Raw genomic sequence first — 23,578 nt, forward strand, 5'->3', positions numbered from 1 at the left:
GTTATCGCCTCAATATAAATGTCTATGTTAGGAAGAGCATGTCCCGTCCAGCTATTGGAGGTCATGATTCCTCTCTGTGGTGGTTCTAGATTCTGTCCCCTGTGAGCTGTTGACTCAATTTTCAACTCCTGGCCAGACCTTCTTGCACCTCCATAATCCCAGCTGGAAAATTAGGTAAATGAAAAACATGACCTCATTAAGAAACAGATGCCTTTTCTGAGCTGCACTTTCCCAAGTAAACACATTACAGGGCTTCTTGGGACATTTTTGTAGGATGTGGTGCTGTGTTCCCTTAACTATTGGTTAGTTTGGGATCAGGAGACAAGAACTTGAAATTCTGTTTAATTTGCAGACCAGAGTTTAGCAAAACACTCCGTTTCCTTCCTGAGGTCAGTGCTGCCCAGTAATACCTGAGTTGAATGAGCAGCCAACCCAGCGGTCCCCTTGAACGTAATGTGTCTTGGCTGGAGATGTGGCAGTTGGCGTAGCTCTTCTTGCCTTCACGATATCCTGAGTTCCACCTCCAGTGCTGGATAAAGCAAGAGTGGGATAACCCACTTATGATCCAGCCTTCATGTGGCAGAGGCGTGAGGATCAGAAGTTCAAGGTCATCCTTAGCTTTGGATCAAATTTAGTGCCAGCCTAGGATAGTTACAAACTGTCTTAAAAAAAAAAAAAAAAAAAAAAAAAAGTCTGTATTTCCATGGGTATGTATTTTGTGTTCCCTTCATAGCCATTTGAAAGCCATGACTGTCATCTGTGATAGTAGAGTTTAAATTTCCTAGATTCTGGATTTGCACTGCCCTACTATGTCACCTGTTGTGCAAGCACCTCAGGCATTTGTACATAACGTATCACTCAGTTCTCAATAATGCTGGCAAGTTCCAGACTGACATTAAATGTCTTCACATCATGACTGGTGACACAGGCTTCAAACTCCCACTGCGCTTACTGTTTGCGACTTTCAGTATGTGTGTCACGTCTTCCCTGAAAAGCATCTGACACCCTTCACATTGTTCTTCCTTTTCCACTCCCAGCCAGCGCTAGAGGGAAAATCACATGTGTCCCTCGCTGTACCCTGAGTCTAGGGCCACCTGTTTATGGGGTCCTTACCTGTTCTTCTAGAGCCATGATTCCTGCAGCTCTAGAGAGCATGCTTTCCCCAGGCAACAAACAGCTTTTCTTCATGGAGAACGGACTGTTTTTAAACCTCAGTCTTCCAGCCAGTCTTCAGGCAGTGTTTCCGTCTGATTGGAGGATTCTTACAAAACTCTCATCTCCTTTAAGCTGCAGCAGTGGTGGAGCTTTGATTTGTTAGTGCTCGGATCAACAATCTCTTCTGGTTGAACTTGCTTATATGTGTTTGTCTTTTATGGGAATTAAATTAGATGGCAACCTTTAGGGATGATAAAAATCATTGTATGATATGAAATAGCACACTAAAAAATTTATTAAATCATGCCAAATATTCTCAAGATAAACTCCCGATTGATACAATTTAAAATTTTAAGTTTATAGAAGTTACCACTATGTGTGACAAAAACAAATACGAGACCCTTCCTTTAGCTCCTCAAAGTGAATCTGATGTTTGCCATACACAATATATTTTAAACCATAAATCCAAAATACACCTTCCGAATGAAGTGAAAATTCCTTGACGCACTAATAAAAATGCTTTTGGAAAATGCTATTTTTATCAATTTGGAAGGAAAAATTCTGGCTTCATTACACATGTGTGAAAATCTTAGATAATATAATGCAAAATGCACATATTGCTAAACGTAAGCCATGGATTTGATGAGATATCCCACGATGGAGATTCCACTGGGCACATTTCCCCCTTTCTTTTCTCGCTACGCAATACAAATCCCCAGCATGAAGCTTCCAGGCAGGCTCCACTGTGCTGGCTGTTAAAGCTTCTATCTTGGAAAAATCTAGGGACTGCAGGCTGAATTCTCAGCAACTGCTGGATAGATTAGGCAATTTTTAACAATCTTAATAAAAATGTTTTCTGTGGATGGTGACACTCTTGAAAAACTTCTCTGCACACCACTGACAAATGAAAGAGACGATCTAGCTTCCCGTGCTATGTGGGACACACTTCCCAAACAGTTCCCAGCATGAGGTGCGATGGAGAGGCTTTCAGAGAAATTTTGCTTGCCTGATAAATTCTGTAATTGCTGCTCAAGGCAATAATCAAATAAATAGCATGAATATGTGGAGAATTGGAAGGTCACCGAATCGTAGTCATTTCACTTCAAGCACAAGAGCAGACAGCTGCACAGGGAATAATTTTTGTTATGAGGTGCCAGTGATTTAACAAGTTGGCCCCAAGTAGCTGGAATGTGGTGGGAGCATCTCATCTCTATTGGGCTGGGTTGCTCTGCATTGACTGGACTCTTGATCAGATGGCCAGTGTTCCTGCATTTGCTGTACAAGAATCTGAGGGAAAAAGTGACCAGTCGGCTGTACTGTCTTATTCATGATGTTAGGGAGTTTATTTGATTCTGAAAGTTTAGCTGAATAACTACCTACTTCAATTCTTTTTATTTATTGAAAAAAAATTTTTCTGCTTCCTCCCCGCCTCCCATTTCCCTCCCCCTCCTCCCGCCCCTCTCCCCCTCCCCCCACTCCTCTTCTCCTCCCTTTCAATTCTTTTTAAAAAGCCTTTTAGATTTATAGAAAAATGTCAATGTACCCCTTAGGCTATGGGAAAAATGAAATTGAGTAACAAGAAGCAATTTGAGTTTCTTGTAATCTAAGTATTCTGACACACTCTGGAACTGATACTTGGATAGATGAGAGGGCAATCGTCTAGACTGGGATTTCAAGAAATACAGAAGGAAGGGTTAAGTGTACACACATCCTGGCCAGGTGCCTTGGAACCATTACTCATCTTCTTGGCATCCTGTTCTTCACCCATGTCTAGCACTCCAAAATGAGTAAAATGATTTTTTTTAACCATAATACAATATTGATGAGCATATTTTCAAAGAGGTTCTTCGTGAGACTAGTAACTATGTACAATTCACTAAATAGCTATAATAAACAAAGTGTGAAGAGGGATGATATTTCACACAACATGAAAGTATCTAAATGCTACTTTTTATTTGTTTTCTCTCCTTGGGTCATCTCAGAGGATTATTTATGTACTTGACAAAGAAAACAGAAGTCATTGACATTCAAAAACCATCTACTGTTTGCTGTGTGCACAGCATTAAGTCAGATAAAAAGGTTTTAGCTGTCGATGTGGGAAATGTACTTAGATCTTCTGAGGTTTTCAGTTGATCAGGGAAGGCAGAATGCTAACAATAAAAAATAATACGTGGTGAGGGCTATGACATAATCCCATAGAGGCCTCCGAAATTCATGACTCTAAATGAGGTTTTACATGTCAGTGAGCATATGTGATCCAGATGGACTTTGGGATCATCTACTTCATTTACGTTTTCAATTTTCATCCAAATGTTCACCCAAAGCAACTACTTCATAACATCATGCAGCTTTCATATGCCCCGAGGATCAGTCTGGATATGCAGACTGTTAAAGTCACCATTGATAAGGTGCCAAAAATTAAAAAAAGATGAAGATGTGATTGGTAATGTATTGTTAGGTGGAAGTCGAAATTTTGAGTCATCTGTAATTGGCAATTCCTTTCTTTCTCATGTCATTTTCACTCTGTCTTCTCTTCCCTAGGACATTTACTTGGCCTCTCCCATGATGATTCCAAATTCTGTGAAGAGAATTTTGGTTCCACAGAGGACAAGCGTTTAATGTCTTCAATCCTCACCAGCATTGATGCATCCAAGCCATGGTCTAAATGCACTTCAGCCACCATTACAGAATTCCTGGATGACGGTCATGGTATGTAGCTTTAAGGACAACATAGACTCATGAAAACAGATTCAGATTTTTGCAACATGATGGCCTCATAATGCTCCGGTCATCTTGTAAGACAATGGTTGCTCAGACAGTTTCAGAAGAGAATCAAGCAAATTGATTGCCTCTTGGCATACAATGCCAACATCCCTGGTGGCATTACAGCTATGGTAATTTTGCTGTTGACTTAAAAAGTTCAAAAGGGAAACAGTGTGGGAGACCACACAGAACGCCTAGAAGTGGGTGCTCTGAAAACCTAGCTTTTATTTCCTCTTTCACCAGTAAGTTCCTGTGAGAACATTGGTTGACATCTTGGCTTTCATGATATTAATGTATCTCAGAATCATTTGTTGCATGTCTATTATAGGGGTTTGGTTATAATTCTATTGGATTCTCTTTATAGTAACATAAAACCAGGAAAGGAAGCTCTTTAGATATTCATTGACTAGAAAAATTTGAATTCATCCTGACAACAGATTCTCCTGGAAGTAGAATTAAAAACTACAGGACAAAAATAGCAAAGCCATGGTGGGAAGAGACTTTAAGAACTTCAAAGGAAATTTGCTGGCTTTATCCTTTACAGGAAGTTCAAGAACATAACATACTTTATTAAACTTGTAAGACTAGGATTAGCGCTGTAAGTCATATGAAAGTACAGAGGAAGTCATAATTTCTAGAAATAATAAATCCTGCCCCCTAAGTAGTCCTCGGAACAAGCTGCTGAAAATTTCCTCTCATCTTTTACTGTTTTAGCATCGCAGAAATGAGGCAGGCTGGACGTGTATAGTTGGAAGGAATCCTTGAGATCATAGAATTCAACTTGCCCCAGCTTTCAGGAAAGAGTGTGTTCTGTCTTCTTTCTGCTCTCTTAAAGAATGTCTCTTTCTGAAACAGGTGGCTAAGTCTTGGATTTTGAAGATAATAATAATTTCCATAAGTGTTCTATGAGTCATTGTTCAAAGCAGGATTATGGAAATCCATGATTACCATCTTTACTGATTTTCAAAAAGTTTTGATTTATAATCACCTGATATCTCAATGTGTTAGGCATTTGAACTTCAACTAAAGAGTGCCAAAACAACCAATAAATTAAATTCATCTCAAATACAGGGATGCTTTCTACACAGCGCCTTTTATGCTGTGTACTCAAAATGTGTTCATTTTACTTTATGCTTCCCTATATTAGTGTTGAACCGGTAAATCTCCCATGGATTCTAGAATTTGCATTTCATAATCTTAAAAAGTAATCTATCTCTAGCCTTGCTTGGAAGTTCTTCTGATATTAGCATCATGGTAGTGCAAACCTGTAAACCTGGCACTCTGCAGCCTGATACAAGATGACTGTGAGGTCCAGGGAAGACTTAGATGCAAAGCAAAGCCATGCCTCAAAAAACAAACAAACAAAAAAAACCAATTATTTTTATCAATAACAAATAAATACCTTCAATAGTGGAAAACACAGCCTATATTTCAAAGACTTAGTAACATTACCAAGACCCATATGTTTTTCCTTTGCACTAAAATTAAATGGCAATTCTCTTAAGTTTGGTTATTGTGCTGGCCAAATCCTGAAGTGGATGCTTCTGTGATCGTTACTGAACAAGTCACTCCCTGAGAAGGTCTCTCTCTCATAGAATCTTAACTCTCTACTCCTGATACTAACCTTACTGCTTCATCTTTTAAGAAACAGCAAGAGTATTTTACTTCTGTATTATGTATTACACATTCTAAAAGGCTGGTCTCAGTCATGCATCTCTAAATGAATGGATCAAATTGTTAAAGGAGCAAATTTTTATGGCAAAAATAGGCCAGCTTTTGCCCTCATGTGCATATTAGCTCGGGCACAAAGCAGTGTGGAATTGTATTCCCTTGGCTGTAATTTTAGAAGGATTTCTTTATTTCACATTTGTGGAACTCAGGGTCTTACTTTCAATGCAATAACTATGCTTCCAGCATTGCTTTACCTTTTAACAGAATTTCTATATTTTAAAAGTCTATAATCCTGGTTTTTAATTTCAAAAAACTTCCATTTTTGGATCAGTTTCTATTCAAAAGGACTTCTGATAGAGACCAGCTAAGAACACAGTCATAGTAGAAACAGATCATATTCGCTTGGACTAATAAAGATTGTCTGAGTCTCCCAGATGTGAATTAAATAAACAAGGGAATTGCCAGGGTTCTCTGAACAAGAAAATATTTACTTATTTAATCAAATCTAGATACTTTCATTTTTGAATATGTTGATTTCTGTTAGGTGGTCTTTCATTTCAACCAAGAATGAAAAATTATATGTTTTCAATCACTTATAATGATGAAAGTAATTTCAGAATAAGGAAAGGTGGTGTGCAGTGCAACCTCAGCCACAGCTCCTGTCAAAAGATCATTCCCCTATATCGTATTCCAGAAGTGGCTCTCTAGCTCTGTGATTTAAATTAGAGTGAAAAATGCAATAACCTTGTAATTTTGATTTTAAAATACCTATAAGTCAGTTTAAGAGAAAGTATGGTAGCAGGAACTGGCAAGCCCATTTTTTTCAGATGATTAGAGTACTGACATTTGAATTGCTAACTTAGAAAATCAAGGAAAAACCCCAAGTCCAAGATGATTTAAACAAGCTCACAGACACACATTGGTCCAAAGACTAACATATTTCATCACCCCATAGCATACTATTTATTTTATACATTCTTTATAGGAAGCCAATGAAGTAACCACTCAAAAACCTTGTGGTTGGAATTTAATGTTCTAGGTCACTAAAACTTGACAGCAACACATAAGGGCATAAGGAAGATAAACTGACAGAGATAAACTGAGGACAAGTGAGCTCACTTGACAAGAATGAAGTAACAAAATCTGTAAACAACAGACCTAAAACCAACCAACCAGCCAACAAAAAATGTTTAGTAACCTGGTGCCACTTTTCTACACATCAACAATGTGGCGTCCATCATACTTCTCTCATTCCTAGAGAGACTTTGACCAGATGCAGTCATTCCTAGAGAGATAAGATGAACTTTCAGCTACTTAGGAAAGTTAAATTGAGACACTTAGCAGCAAAACGTGTTTAAGTCGGGACTGTCACCAAACGTGTCCAATGTTTTGGTGGTGCCTAAAGAGCACATGATCTGAAAACACATGTTTTGTTTCCTACTTTCACCTCCAGCAGTGTTGAAGCAAAGAGAAGCTAGAGTAAAATTAAACTCAAAGCATTTGATTTATTTTTAAAATTATTAGCCATAAGTAGCTGAGCATTTGTAGCACTCTACCGCTGCCAGATTTAAATTCATTAGTACTGAGTGTTTCCTGATTTAGGTCCAAGGAGAAATGTGCAGTGGTTCGGTTATGACTGGGAAGCCAAAGTGCACACTCTAAAGTAACTGTATCTGGAGACTTGTGATTCTGAACAGAAGTAGCCTTGCCTCATGGGACTCCCCCACCCTTGCAAATGTTGCAGTGTTTATACAAGTTAGCCGAAGGCAGGCTGGCTGGGAGTGTGAGCCTTGAAAATAGCGGTAAGGACAGGCAGAGAATTTGTGCAAGGAATGCAGGTTATTGAATTTCCTTTACCAAAGGTTTCCTAACCTTGAGTGAAGCCCAAGGAGATAGCTTTGTTTGCTACATCCAGAAGCCCTCTGCCAAACTATGAGAAAGACCATTTGGGTATAGCTCAATAAAGGCTGATAAGGGAAATGTATGATGGTTACCCAAATTTTCTTATCGTTTACTTAAAGAACTAAGGTTACAGCCACTCAACAAGCAAAGAACTTTTGTTAGAAAATAGAAATGGAAAGCTATATGTCTGATTTCTTTGTTAATTTCCAACTATAGGAATAACAATCAAGATATAAAGCCAGCTTTTAGGGTGAAATTAAGAAATGTGAAGCCTATTATTGCTATATCTTGGTTTCTCATAGAGAGTATGTTTTGGAAAATACGAGCAAATAAGACATACACTAAGGTCATAATTTAAAGCTTTGTATCAACTTATGTTGTGGAGCATGCTTGACCTTATTCCTTCACTGTTATATATGATGATGACCATATAATGCTTCCAAAAGCTTCAGAGTTCAGAGTCACTTTCAGTCAGCATCATCAGTTCCTTTGGCAATGTTCTCATAATGCACTTCTCATTGTTAACGTTAGACATGCATCTGAGGACCTCAGAGAAGGTATGCAAAGACTGGAAGCTGAAGCTAGAAACAAATGGGGTGCAGAGAAAGCATTGTGAGGTCTCAGACACTTTCCAGGGTCATTCATTGCATTTGTCCAACCGGCAGCTATTTGGGTCAATGCTCAGTCTTATACCTGAGTGCCGCAAGAGAAGATGGAAATAACTGAAGTACTAAAAAATAGAAAAAGATGAGAAACCTCAGCCCATAATTTCTTCTTATTATTAACAAAGCAGACAGCCCTAAACAGCATCTAAATGTTTTAGGTACTATTTCCTAGAGGCAAGTTGGACCTTCCTGTATTTACTGGTAGATTATAGAGCCCAAGGAGAAACAATCGTTCTTTCATTTAACCATTGCAAATGATATTTTGATTTTGAGATGTTGGCTTTGTTTTATATTTTTAAAGTTGTATGCATGGGAAAACATGCCTGGTATGCATATATGCCTGCTGACTTTACATTTTATATATGCCAAATGGGAGAGAGGAAGGAAGCAAGGAAGGAAGGAAAGAAGGAAGGAAGGAAGGAAGGAAGGAAGGAAGGAAGGAAGGAAGGAAGGAAGGAAGGAAGGAAGGAAGGAAGGAAAGAAAGAAGGAAAGAAGGAAGGAAAGAAGGAAGGAGAGAAATGGAGAAAGGAAGGGAAGGAGGAAAGCACAATTTGACAGTCAAAAGAAACAAAGCCCAGGTAGAATTTCAAACTAATATTAACTTTTTAAACATGAAGTAGTTATGAAGGAGTGACCAAAAGTACACATAGAACAGATAAAGGAAAAGTCAACCATCAGTGGCCTTCCAATAAAGGCCAAAGCTAAAATGTTGAGAGTGGGCATGTTCTAGCTTCAGTCTCCCACCAAACCATTTGTACTTCTGAAAGTGGAAGCCCCAGATTGGATAACCCATAATTACATCGTTTTTGAATACTGTGTGCTGTGAGCTTCAGAGGCAAACACTGGAATGATCTTTGTCATTTCCTGGCATAAGGTTTCCATGTGGTAGAGATGTCTGTACTATTTTGTTACAGAAAGGCATCACTAAATATAAAACAAAGTTACTAAAGTGCCTGCTATAGAGCAAGCAGAATGAATACAGACACAAATCTTTTTTAAAAAAAGTCAGTAAATTGATGTCAGTCATTCGAGGAAGGAAATCATTTTATTTTAAACAAGAAAATGTCACTTCCATGTTACCTCTTTTAAAAAACTGTTATTTTAATTGTACTTGGATAATTGTACTGTATTACACTTTGTAAAGACCTCTTTTTTCTTTAAGTGTCCATAGCAAAAAATTAATTCCAAATTCCTAGCAATCTACATGCTTCCTTTCTCATGTCCTGTGAAGTATGGTGGGTATCAATGACTGATTATGTGTCCATCTGGAGATGATCATGTATGCTGGTTCACTATAAATAAGATAGACCCATGCCCTGTTTGTTTACACATGGATTATGAAGTCAGTCTATGGTCTGGACTTTTCAGGAGAAAAAAAAAAAAAAGAACCACTGAAAACAGCACTTTTGAAGACCTGGAAGGCATTCCCGCTGATTCTGAGATTTGTCCAGTGTCCTAGCGTCAGCAATCTGCTAAGGTTTCTCTCTGATTTACAGAGCAGCCATTTCAAAAAAAAAAAAAAAAAAATGAAGATGACATTTTTCCCAGAATTCCAAAGTGCCTGCTCTTCCTCAGTCCTGTTGAGAACACTTAGTGGCGTTTTACTATCATTCCTTCCTCTTGACTTGAGGCTAATGTTTTCCTTTTAACTTGATGTTTTTCTCCAAGTTCTCTTTGGCGAGATTCTCATTTCTAATGCTTTTTCTGGCTGGCCTTAAAAAGCTTTACCTCTTCAAATGCTCTGGCTTGGTTGGTTAAATGGGAACTTTGCTTTTTATTCATTTTCACATAATGCCTCTAACACAGATGGACAAATAGGTGTATTTCTTTGTAGGAACTTGAGTGCAGTTGTAAAAATGTTTGTAGTACTCTCAAAATATGCTGAACACTTATTTTCTCGGTGTAAGCAAGGATTTTAATATGTAAGAGTTTTTGTTGGATTGACTTTCAGTTCCGATTGAACACAAAACCAACTATCATTGTTTCATCTATTTCTGTCTTTTTTGAACTTTCAAAACCAATTCTACCTTTACAATGCATAGTGAAAACAGTAAACATATCACAGAATCCTAAAATAAATTGGGGAGAGGTTAACTAGCTCAGCTAAGAGCACACAAACGCATGGTTGTGTCATCATAATTAGACCCTAGACCAGCTCTTTGTAGCATTGGGCACAAGATCTATAATTTTAAGATACCAACATGTGTCAACCCTTCAGAAAGGAAATGAGATATCGTTCTATATGCCTAACAGAGACAACGTGGTATGGCAGGAGGATGGCAGCCCCTGAGTGCAACATTGGATAAGAAATTGACAACTCATATTTATATTTATTGACAATTTATATTTCTCGACTTGTCTTTAAAATGAATAAAAAGAGTAAGTCAACCTCCCTGCAAGCTGATATATGGAAAGAGCTGAATAAGTGTTAGCTGTTATCACTATTATAATCAGTGTGTGATTGCATAATCAAGTCGGAAAAATCAGGAAAAGACAAAAGCCAGTGAGCATCCATGATTGAGTGTATGGTAAAGGAAAGCAATGATTTCAGTTCACTGGGTCTGCACTCTTAAGGAAACATTTTGGGTGAAACGGGGAAGTTCCAGACTTTGACCTCTGATGCCGTTATGTGTTATTGGTGGCATGGAGACAGACTACAGGCACGGGAAGAGGTACTCTAGAAGTGGTGAAGGGGGTATGCCTTCAGTGAGGTGTTGCTCATAGCCGTAAATGGCATAGGTACTATGAAGTTTGCTATTAGAGTTCCTCCAAGCCCTTCCTTATTGCCTCGGTGATGGTTTCAGAGGCTGAATATTATAAAACAGTCATATATATAAAACAGTAACACTGGCAGTCTTAAGTCCGTCATCATATCCACTCCAAGAGTACATCATTTTAAGAGAATCCTAGAATTCAAATAGAGAGTCAACCCTGTTCACTGCATCCCCATGAGCACAACTCTGCAGACCTGTAGGTATGTTACACTTTGGCACCTCCTGGGAGATTTAATTTTTAGATCCCTTATCATCAAAGTTTGAAACCTAAACCCAGGCTGATTCTAAATCTCGATTGCTCTCTTAGGTAACTGCTTGCTCGATCTACCACGCAAGCAGATTCTGGGTCCTGAGGAACTCCCGGGACAGACCTATGATGCTACTCAGCAGTGCAACTTGACATTTGGGCCTGAATATTCTGTGTGCCCTGGCATGGATGTCTGTGCCCGGCTGTGGTGTGCTGTGGTGCGCCAAGGCCAAATGGTGTGCCTGACCAAGAAGCTGCCTGCAGTGGAGGGGACGCCCTGTGGGAAAGGCAGAATCTGCCTGCAGGGCAAGTGTGTGGACAAAACTAAGAAAAAATATTATTCAGTAAGTGGGTTTTTTTTGTTGTTGTTGTTTGGTTGGTTTTTCTGTTTGTTTGTTTTGTTTTGTTGTTTGTTTGTTTGTTTGTTTGTTTGTCAACTGAAGCCTCAAGACCCAACAGAGGAAGTGCTTTTCAGGACATGCATGGTCACAGTCATCAGAAGGCTTCATTTCCCAGCCAGGAGATTTTGTCCTTTTGTCCTTTCATAATCTATTCAAACTTCATTTCCCATTCGCAGCAGCCCTACCAGCAGCCAAACACAGGAAAACCTGCCACCAACAGGGATTTCTTGGCAAGTCGCAGTATTTCACACACAAACCCATATTCACACCTCAGAGCAGAGCCTCTGTGGTGCATTTTGGAAGCTCACTTTTAAAATCCTCTTTCTAAAGTTACCAGAACTTGTCTACCGAAGTTTGTGTGGAAACAGTGACAGAGAAGACACTATGTTCCTTGACCATATCTTGTATTGTTCCAAATGCTCACTTTTTCCTGACAGAAAATCATGTAACGTTAGCAGTTATGGTACCCTAGAGGCTGCTGCCAAGACATGTGTTTACAATGCAACACACCGTCCAAATGCCTGTGTCTTGTCAGACAACCTGAAACAGGCAACCAGGAGCTTATATTTCCTAGTCAAAATAGCTCATAATGTAACACCTACTACAGTCTCTCAGATTCCTCCTGTAGTAACTCCACGGGAAGAAATTTAGACTTTTGTGCCTGGGCTATCTTCCCACATGGAGTGTGTGGGCACAGAGGCTGAGGGTGCCCTTCATTGTCTATTGCATCTAATTGGGAACGCAGCCAGGCTCAAATCAAATGTATTCATGTATGAGGCAGAATCTTCATAGACAGATTGTGTGATATCAACAAAGGCACCAAAGAATGTTAGGACTAAATAGAAGGAAAGAAATGTAAATGACCAACCAACATCTTACAAAGCCATCAGCATGAAGCATTTTATTATTGGTCCAAGATGAAAGTAAAAAGAATATTAACAAGAGTCTGTGATTATAAACAAGAGCTTTACAGTATCAGAAGGCAGAATATAAAATGACCAGAGAAAACAGGATGTAATCCTTGCCATATGCTCACAACTTAGGGTGATATTTTTGATCCTGTACAAGTAGAAACAAGGTCCTGAAACAGATGACATGCTTAACCCTGGAAATGGGCTCAAATTCTTTAATTGGAGCCTTAGCTTCCACTCGGATGATATATGCGCTTGACTCCAATGTACATGTGGGATATTTTTCCCACCAGAGTTAAAAGATCTTCTGCTTTCTATTTCAGACATCAAGCCATGGAAACTGGGGATCCTGGGGTCCCTGGGGCCAGTGTTCTCGCTCATGTGGGGGAGGAGTACAGTTTGCCTACCGCCATTGCAACAACCCTGCACCTCGAAACAGTGGCCGCTACTGCACAGGAAAGAGGGCCATATACCGCTCTTGCAATGTGACACCCTGCCCACCTAATGGTACGATGCTCCCTGACGTCAGTAACAGCATGTGTCATGTGCAGTCACCATTTAAGTAGAAATAAGCATGGGAGGCTGGAGAAGTCACGTTAATCTCATAATGGATAGATCCACTAATATGTAAATTGATATCAAATATGGGAGTAATTTTTAAATTATCACAGACAACAGTGTCTCTAAAGGGCTAGGAGAAAACACTTTTGTTTTCAACTCTGTTCATACCAAGATAATTTAAACACTGCTGCATAGAAAGCTCTTCAGTACAGAAATCATTAACATTTTCTTTTAAAGTCAGTAAGTTATGAATGCTGCCCTTTTTGTTTTCTAGGTAAATCATTTCGTCATGAACAGTGTGCGGCCAAGAATGGACACCAGTCTGATGCAAAGGGACTCAAAACATTCGTGGAGTGGGTTCCCAAGTATGCTGGTGTCCTGCCAGGAGACGTGTGCAAACTCACCTGCAGAGCCAAGGGCACTGGGTACTATGTGGTCTTTTCTCCAAAGGTCCGTCCAGAGCAGTAGGCATCTCTGGTAGCAATTACTTCATAGAATAAAGTCTACAACTGTCGAATGAACACAGTCACGACTTCAGAACAGTTACATTCTAACGGTTTTCATTTTCATCTCTATGATTTCTGTATTGTCAAACTTTATACAATAGACTAAAAACATTTTCACAGAACAAGTACATGCTTTAAAAATCAATTTTTGAGAAATGCAGTTTTCCTATTGTTTGTGAAAATAAATTATAATACTAACTTCAAAACAGTCTAGAAAAGAACTTCCATTTTCCAGGCAAATTTTGTAAAAGGACTATTGGGAAGAAAGAGTTCTCTTTTCAGCTGTTTACTTAAAAATTCATATATTCAGTCTTAAAGATAGGTTTCAAAGTCATTGTCTTTGACAAAGGATTTAGAATTAATCTTAGACCTTCCCGATGAATCAGAGTCCTTCTAGTTGCTTATATTATGATAGATGTGTACTTATTCCTTACGTTTCACAGGTAAACACTTTCTAAATATACTATGAGAAATACATATTATTTTCTGTATCATGCAGCAGTTTAGAAACTTTATTTATCAAATTTTCAAACTTATGACACTTTTAAAACATGTCTGCAATCAGCCTTCAGCTGTATCTCTACACTTGTGTTTCTACATCATATACCTCTGAAAAGTCAGCTGATGTCCAGTTCAAACATATTTTAATATATCATATCTATTTACTTATGAATTAATACATTTCCTAAAAAATTACAAAGAAATAAAAACAAAAATCTAGAAATATAGCTGTGAAGAGAATTATTAACACTTTAGTGACATTCTACTTCAGTTTACAAATAAACACACAAATTCACATACTTACATGTCTGAGTCATATGCATACAAATTTAAAGTGCATATATGATATATATATATATATATATATATGAGTATGCATGAACATAAGTACACCACAGTTTCTGTACATGCTGTATTTAAATGGCTTTGGAACAGCAACATAACTCTTTCCTTTATTCAGAACCAAATATTCCAAAACCAAGTATTTCCAAAAGTTTTCCCAGGTACTCTTTCCCGCACAAATCTGTTTGCCTTTACTTTGATGCTTGTAGGATCAACATATAATGACCATGGCAGGGTTTTAAATAACTCTAAATTTTCCAATTTGCTGCTATAAAAATTGATAAAGAAGAAGAATCTTTGTATTCTTAAGCCTGCTGATGTTCAGATCTCTACAGGAGTTATAGTCTTCCATGAAGCTAAAAGAGTCTTTTCATCAATGTAAAAAGTCAAGGTGATACAGTGGGACTGTTTTATAAATACAAGAATGGAGATTAGTAGCTCACATCACCAAACATATTAGGCAAGAAGTTCAAGAGAGAAAGTGTATAACCAAATCTTCCTCATAAAAATATGTACTGTATTTTCCCACTTAGACTTTCCTGGAAACTGAATGGTTGATTGTTTTTTGATGGTTTAGCTTTTAAGATTTGTTTTATTATTTTAACTGTATTGTGTTGGTATGTGTGCTTGAAAGCAGGTGCCTAAAAAGACCAAATGCATTGGTTACAGATTGCTATGAATCATCTGTCACAGGTGCTAGGAACTAAACTCGAGCCTTCTGCAAGAGCAGTATATGCTCTTAACCTCTTAGTCATATCTAGTCTATTTTTGAATGCATAATTTATTACAATAAAAGGTTCAAAATTATAACTTTTTATTTACATCAAAGAACCAAATCCCAGACATATCTATTGCTGTTATTTTTGTCATTCACAGGTTACAGATGGGACTGAATGTCGGCCATACAGCAACTCTGTGTGTGTCCGAGGAAAGTGCATAAGAACTGGTTGTGACGGCATCATTGGTTCAAAGCTGCAGTATGACAAGTGCGGAGTATGTGGAGGGGACAACTCCAGTTGTACAAAGGTTATCGGAACCTTCAATAAAAAAAGGTAATGTGATAGCAGCACCTTAGCCCTCGTGTGAACTAAACACGGTTTCAGATTCCTGTGAAGCTGATATGGGAGACTCATATTCCTGCATCAGCTCTTTGTAGAAGGTCTAATGTGACTGTAGCAAAGCTTTCCGCATATGAGGCAGGGAGGAGAAAAGCTGAGATGGTCTCTATGGCTGATGGAAACTTTAAATGCCTCTGGAAGCAAACTACAACAACTGTGGAGCCAAGATCTTAGGATTAGAGACAGAAAGAAACAGTGGGTGCTGTCCCATAAAGTGGTACCCAACACATCCGTCATTCCTAAAGCCTCATTTAGAAGCGGTAATTGGCTTCAGCTTCAGCTATTTTTATATTTTTAAGTTTTATTTTATGTGTATGGGAGTTTTGTCCGTATGTACATCTGTGCACCGCTTGTGTGCCTGGGGCTGGAGGACGCCGTAAGAGAGCATTTGATCCCTTAGGACTTGAAGATACAGAAAGTTATGAGCCACGATGTGGGTCATGGGAACCACGTCCCTCGAAGAGCATCCACAGTGCTCTTTCAACCACTGAGCCATTCTTCATTCCCTTTATGATATTTTTAATTTATTCTGAATATCCTTAAATATCTCATACATATGTACAATGCAATTTGGTCACACCCACATTGACTCCTTCAACTGCCACTGGACATGTGTGCTTCCCAACTTCCTCTCTTCCTCCATTGTTTCCATTTCCACTGCTTGTTTGGTTGTTTGGTTTTTCCTTTTTTTTTTTTTTTTTTTTTTTTTTTGTTCTTTTCAAAGCATGGCCTTGTTATGTAGACCAAAGAAGTTCGTCCATTTGGTCATCTTCTTGCCTTTGTGCTAAGATTCCAGGTGTAAGCCTCCATGCCTGGCTCCCTTTGCTATTTTTATAGCAAACAAATTCTCATTGGGCAGTGTGCCTTTCTTCAGAAAACATTGTTCCCTGATAAGTGTAAGTTAATTGAGGTGCTATGACAACAAGCCCATTTTTTTTTCTTAAAATAATAGTAAGTACTCATGATGTAGTAACAAAATTTTACCTTACATTAATTTTTTGTCCCATAAAATCTAGGAAGGCTTCTAGAGGCAGAGTTATTCAACAAATGACCAAACCTGTGCTCTTAAACAAGTCAGCATATTGAAGCAATATGAAAACCTCTAAGAATAGCCCCTGTAGCCCATCTTAAAAGACAAAGAGTCACCTGGCTTGGGACACACTAATAGGGCTTATTAATATCTACTGGTGAATTAAATGTCAGAAATATTAAATATTTCTATGAGATTAACTGAGGGCAGATTTGTCCATTTATAATATCATTTAGTCTACCTGTGCCTAGGGGAACATAAATATTTTTGTAACTATGGAACATGGATAAAGATACAATGATTGTACAAATCTCTTGATCCACTTCTAAAATAAGTAAAATAAAAAATAAGGTTGCTCACATCATCTTAATTTTGAATATTCCAATAAAAACAGATATAATGTAATATTTTAGCACATGTTTTGATTTTGTCCTATCAAAAAGATTAAAGTCAATTTAAACTTAAGCTCTCGAGTACACTAAAAGTTTATGTTAAGAGGAGGGAAAACTTTCAGGGAATTTCTATGTGTTTATCCATGTCTAGGTATATACTAATTCTATCTCATTGTCCCTTTTTTTTCTTCACCTCCCATGTGGGCATTGTTGCCTACAGTAAGGGTTACACAGATGTTGTGAGGATCCCTGAAGGAGCAACTCACATAAAAGTCAGACAGTTTAAAGCCAAAGACCAGACTAGATTCACTGCCTATTTAGCCCTAAAGAAGAAAAATGGCGAGTACCTTATCAATGGCAAGTACATGATCTCCACTTCAGAGACTATCATTGACATCAACGGTACAGTCATGAACTACAGTGGGTGGAGTCAGAGAGATGATTTTTTGCATGGGATGGGCTATTCAGCCACAAAAGAAATTCTGATTGTACAGATTCTTGCAACAGACCCAACTAAAGCATTAGATGTCCGTTACAGTTTTTTTGTTCCCAAGAAGTCCACTCAAAAAGCAAACTCTGTCATTAGTCATGGTAGCAACAAAGTGGGGTCACACACTCCACAGCTGCAGTGGGTGACAGGCCCATGGCTGGCCTGCTCTAGGACCTGTGACACAGGCTGGCACACCAGGACGGTACAGTGCCAGGATGGAAACCGGAAATTAGCAAAGGGATGCCTTCTCTCTCAGAGGCCCTCTGCATTTAAGCAATGTTTGCTGAAGAAATGTTAGCCTGTGGTTTGTTCTCATGCACAAAGATAACTGGAGGACCATCGTAGATATACTTGTGTTTGAAGACAAGGCCTGCCCAAGGCATAGAAAGTAGTGTCTCAGCGTCATTGTCACCAGGAGTCGAATTATGGGCAGAATCTGCTCTCTGTGACCAAAACATGTACACTACTTCATGTCATGGTGGTGACCTTGGATACAGAAAACATGGGAGGTATGGAACATCCCTGGGCCTACGCAAAGAAGACACACCACGATGAATGTAGAACCGAGGACAGTTGAAGATGGCAGAGAAGTTTTGTCACCTACCTCTTATAGAATGTCTTCAGAGGCATCGTGATCATGTTTAGTCATGATACACAGCTTACTTTTACTGTTTGTAAATGCATCGCCCTTGGAATGTCACTTTATATACTTGGTTCTATATATACATATATGTATGTATGTATGTATGTGTATGTATATGTATATTTCTATAAGAAAGTATTTGACCAAAGTAGGTCTGCAGCTATTTCAACTACTAGCTTCCAGAAAGAGCTGTGGAAGATTTACTGGAAATTAAGAACTTGCTGCTGTTAAATAAGATTTGTATATTGTCTGACTGCAGGAGATAATGTTTTAGTCAAAAACACATTTTGACAGCATGCATCTTCTGAGAAACGCTAAAAGGAGAAAGGATCTGTATGTATCTGGTCATTTAAACACATCCTCAGGTCCACTACTCTAACCTTTGACTGTCTGTATTTTTTTCAGGCAGCCAGCCAAATTATTGTATCATTGTGGTATAAAGATTATGTTTTCCTGTGTATATGTGATAAATATCCAAGGATCTTTAAAAAATTAGTTTGCTTGTATTGGAATTTAAAGGAAAAAATATGCCACTGTGTTTTCAATTTATATTTTCACAACTGCTTACTCTGTGGCTCACAGCTAAGAGTTCACAATGTGCAGTAGACATACAGGACACACAGCATCAAGTTATCTGTCACATCCAGCACCTTCATCACCGGCATACCTCCTCTCAGCCAGCCTTTAAACGTCTTTGTGTCTGCTTGTTTGTTTTTCCCAAGGATTGGAAAGGACTTCTGTTCTGTATAAACCGGGTCTAACAGTAATATTAAAATCACCTCGTGTTTAGTCTCATCAAGAAAGAACAATTGGTATTAATTCTATTATTTCAAGAAATCAAACTCATTAGCATTAATAAGACTGTTTCCACACCATAGAAATCATCTCATACTTTAAAAAATATAAGCACATATTCACCATTTTAGAGAGTTTTCCCAGTTGTAAAGTGCTTGACTATACGAGCGAGTGTAAAAATAATGGAATGTAAGGGTTTTCAGGAAGTCTCTTTCCTCTGCAGGAAGGTTGCATATTGAAAATATTTAATAATCGTAAACAGAAAAATCTCCTTTAGACTGCACAACCCCTGAGAAAAGTCACATAATATAATGTGTTTTATTCTACTGGGATTTTTTTTTCTTCTCCGTGAGATATTGCAAGCAAATTGTTTTATGTAAATTTTATAGCGATCATACCTAATGTGCCTACTGTTAAGGGTTTGCATACAAGGATTTTAAGAAATCCTGGCTGAAATTTCACTAAATGTATTAAAACTTATTTTATTATAGGATATTTTAATATAGAGAATTATGTAATTGATGAATCTATGTTACCTTTATTTCAGCAGACCAGAAAGAAACCAAAAGACAATTTTACTGTCTTTTTTTGTTTTAAAGAAATTATTTTGTGAAACAGATCAATGCTCTTCCAAACCCATCACTATCCTTTAGTCTGGTCTCTTTACATAAAGAAATTCAACCTACACCAAACTAGTGGCTGATATTGATTGGATGTCTCTAAATATAAAACAGACAATGAATCCAGTCAAACTGGTCAGAAGACAAAAGATTAAATATCACACTTATTATTTAACTGTACAAAGAGAATAAATAGAGAGTTTAAGGTAAATTTTTCTTGTTTTGAAAACAATACGAACCAAGTAGTTCAAATGTGACAAAATTCATATTTTTATCTTTTGTGGTTCTATTAAAAGAATAAAGAGTAAACATGATTGTTACCCACTTTGCGTCCCCACGCAATTTTCATGGATTTTAAGATTTTTCAGGGGTTTGCTTTTCCCTTCAATAATGAAGGTCTACTCTTCACACTTAAATAGCCCCAGAGAGGACGGAACAAATAAACCACTATTGTATGTCTGACGGAATTCTCTCTCCATTTTAAAAGGAGAATCCTCCATTGAGGGGGGAAATGAATATAAAACTCCTAAGGAAAGAGACACAGCAAGCTGAGATTCAGAAAAGGGGGGTGTCAGAGTGGGAAAGAGTGATTCGTGATAAGGGTAAGTGTGTGCTGTGTCTTCCATCTCTCCATTGTCTATCTTGAATTTTTTAAAAACCTTGGGTTTAGGATGATGAATAAATGTGGGGAAGATAACACTCAGATTACAAACTCCTCACCTCACTTGCATAAAAGTCACTTAGAATAAGTTTCTTTAAGTACAAGAGAATCCAGAATAGAAGAGCACCTTGTCCTTTTAGAACAGAAAACATCACATGAACCGTCCTCGTTGCTTGGAAGCATAAGAGCGTTGTTTTAATGTATTTAACAGATTCAGTATTCATTGCCTTCCTGTGGAAACAGTTTTAAACTAAGAATTGAGGGATGAGTCACAAATGAATAAAAAAAAGTTGCAGCACTGAAAAATAAGTAATTTATTGTTTTTCCAACTGCTATGTGAATTTCTGTGATGAAATTATTTATTTTTATTTAACAAAAATTATGTGCAAATTCTTCTATGTTGAAAATGTTTTGCTATTGTCCTATTTTTTAATTTATGCTTCCTGTTTGTGTATAAAGTGCACTTTGTGAGTTTACATACTAGACACTACTGGTGGCTTTTGTATTGTTCTTTTTCTTTTTTATAGAAAGCTTTCTGTGTGCAACAGGTGTATGTGTGCATATTCCTTGTGTACTTGTAATCTGCCACTCTCTTAAATTTAATCTTCCGTGGCTCATTGTGCTCCTTACTCACCGCTATTTTAATAGGTCATTTAAATCTTAATAACATAGGTTTTTTTCAGGTCACAAGTTTAAAAATGCCTATTTAATCTAGCAAGTTGCAAGTTTTTAACTTGAGGACATATACAACTTGCAAGCACCCCAGAGAAGTTAAGCCACAATGGAGAATCTGATTTAAAACAGACCTAATGGTACAGGCCTGCATTATCAACACTTAGGAGGCTAAGGTAGGAGGATCATGAATTCAAAGTCAGTCTGGAGTATGTAGCATATCCTTATCTGGGGAGAAGAAACAGATTCGGTTTTGTTCACATCACTGATAAACACATACAAGAGGCTGTTAGTGCATTATATGAAAGATATGTATATCACTTCTACGTTAATAAAGAAAAAAATGAAGACAAAATCTTCCAGTTTTAGAAGCAGCTCCCCAAAATACTCTGACTTAGTATCTTCTATCTCTAGAGATTGGATAGATGATCTCAAACAAAATGGGTTTGTGTGATTCTGATAGTATGAGTGACTACATTGTCTCTAGGTATAGAAAGACATTGTAGAATGTGACATTTTACAACTATCAATCTGTCCAGAGTGATAGGACCTGGAATTAGCCGGAACAGCTCTGGTAAAAGCAGCTCATCTGTGACTGATTGCACAATCCAGTTGTAGCAATAAGGCCAAGCTCTCTTGGACCCACTATGCAATTCATTAGGTCAACCCTGACTTTGATGTTCATCCATTGATAACTTCTTTGTTAGCAAGAAAGCAACATGAGTGTAACAAGCAAGAGCTATAGGCTGGTTTGGAAGTTCGAGGTGTTCACTATGACTACAGCTCATTGTTAGAAATATGTGAAGTACAACAATTCTACAAAGAGTTGAGAGCTCTCTGTGAAACAGCACTGCAATAATGTACAAGTGTCACTCATCGCTTTGCTGTGAAACATGCAGTCATACAAAGGCATTACAGTTATTTTTAGATTTCATGGCTTCAAAATAAAAGAAAGAATCATAAGAGCAAAATGATCATTCAAGACAGATGCAAAACAATATTTAAAGAATTTCATCAGTGAAGCACACAGAAAAGAGCTTTTATGGTTTGTATATTAATTTTCTCCATGACCAACAATGTATAGTTCTCGAGAAACAAGCAAGAAGATCAGTCTGAACAGTTAGCAAAAATGTGCTAAATAATTTCTTATTTACATGAACTATAGACATGGCTTGCTCTATAATCAACCTATAAGTTCTATTCAGTCAAACTATGGGGACATATTGCAATATGAGTCCATGCATTTTTCAATCAGTAAACAGGAATACAAACATTCAAATCAGTTAAAAAAAATCCACCTAACAAATACTTGGTGTGGAATATAATTCTAATGCAAGATATAATGAGGATATATAGGGGATATAATGAGGCGTTTATTTATGTTGGGCAAGAATAAGACCTTGACATGCATATTATTATTAGTACACCCAGTTAATTGTTATCTGTTACTATACCAACACCTTTTCAATATGTTTACTCTCTAGTCCATAACTTATGGTTCTACTAATCAGCCATGTGTGGACTGCACAGAATAAGAGAAAATATAATACTGCCCCGTCTGATCCAAAGCAACACTCCCAGTGCCTCGGGAATTAACTCCTAGGAGACCTGTCCTCAGAACAGACTGTTCTTCATTTCATTTTCCTTTGTCTTGTCCAGTGAAAAACTGTTATTGTAACAGAGGTGCTAATATCTTTAGTGGTGAACTGTCAAACATACAGTATCTCTGACTTAATTTTTCATTTCAACATGATTCTACAATTTACATGATAGTTATCTACTCTGTTTGTCAGAGTTTGGGAAGACAGCATATGGAATGTCCATTTTAACCAAAAGTAAATCTGAGGGTACTTATCATATTATCAAAACTTGAAAAGAGACAAGTGAGCACCTGGTCTTGGTGTTTCTGAATCCCTAAGCTGTCAACAGTCTCCTGAAATATGTGTGTGTGTTTTCTTTATAAACTTTGTAATATGTCATGACATACTCAATATTTAATGCCTGTTTCTCAACCTCTTCTAAGCTTTGCATTGGAAGTCCTGGTACCTGTACAGAGAGGCTATTTAGAATAGGGCTACTTGCCAATGTGTAGTATTGCAAGTTAGACTTCTGACTGAGGAACGCGTGGTCTTTTCATGTCAGTTCTGCAGTGCGCATTCAGATGTGGCACGGACGTTGCTGGTTCTTCTTGCTATAGTCATGAATTAGCAAACACTGCTTGCATTTTAGTAGTGGCCTAGTGACTGAATGGTGAGAAGTCTTGAGAGTAGACATTGCAAGTAGCTAAGTCAATGACAGGAGTACATCCCATGTGGCATAAGCAGTGATACTAATACTGAAATTCTATATTAGTGTATACTAATAAAGCCAAATAATAAACCTGGATAGGTACAGCTCAGATTTTAAAGTCTTGAAACCTATTTTCCCAATAAGAAAAGAATTATGAGGCTTTGCACACTTCACTTCCTGGAAATGATGGGCATGTGATACAGCTGAATGACCAAAAATCTTAGGACAGTGAGACAGGCCTTGATGAAAATATCGTCTTAGTTTTGACAAACTTCAGATATGAGGCACCTATTTGGAGCGTTGCTTTATCTCAGTCTACTGCCCACATCAACTCTGCTATGCAGGAAATACTTGAACCGAGTAGTTTGAACCTATACTGTAATAAATTTTCATTGAGGAATATTATCCTATTTTGTGAAGCATTTTCCTGTATGAAATTAAACTGTAAATCTAAATGCTATTTTGGTA

At 37.7% G+C, this 23,578-nt stretch overlaps 1 protein-coding gene across 1 annotated transcript in view; it reads left to right on the forward strand.

Annotated features, from left to right (window-relative positions):
* The window catches only part of Adamts5 (ADAM metallopeptidase with thrombospondin type 1 motif 5), a 39,776-nt gene extending 18,575 nt beyond the window's left edge, over positions 1–21,201 (forward strand). The window contains exons 3-8 of the mRNA XM_057765824.1: positions 3,697–3,864; positions 11,239–11,522; positions 12,814–12,997; positions 13,326–13,501; positions 15,277–15,452; positions 17,161–21,201. Of these exons, the coding sequence (XP_057621807.1) occupies positions 3,697–3,864; positions 11,239–11,522; positions 12,814–12,997; positions 13,326–13,501; positions 15,277–15,452; positions 17,161–17,728 (1,556 nt within the window). The 3' untranslated portion in view covers positions 17,729–21,201. The remainder of the gene's footprint in view (positions 1–3,696; positions 3,865–11,238; positions 11,523–12,813; positions 12,998–13,325; positions 13,502–15,276; positions 15,453–17,160) is intronic.
* The last annotated feature ends 2,377 nt before the right edge of the window (positions 21,202–23,578 follow it).

This window comes from Chionomys nivalis, chromosome 3 (genome assembly GCF_950005125.1).
Source record: "Chionomys nivalis chromosome 3, mChiNiv1.1, whole genome shotgun sequence".
Lineage (NCBI taxonomy): Eukaryota > Metazoa > Chordata > Mammalia > Rodentia > Cricetidae > Chionomys > Chionomys nivalis.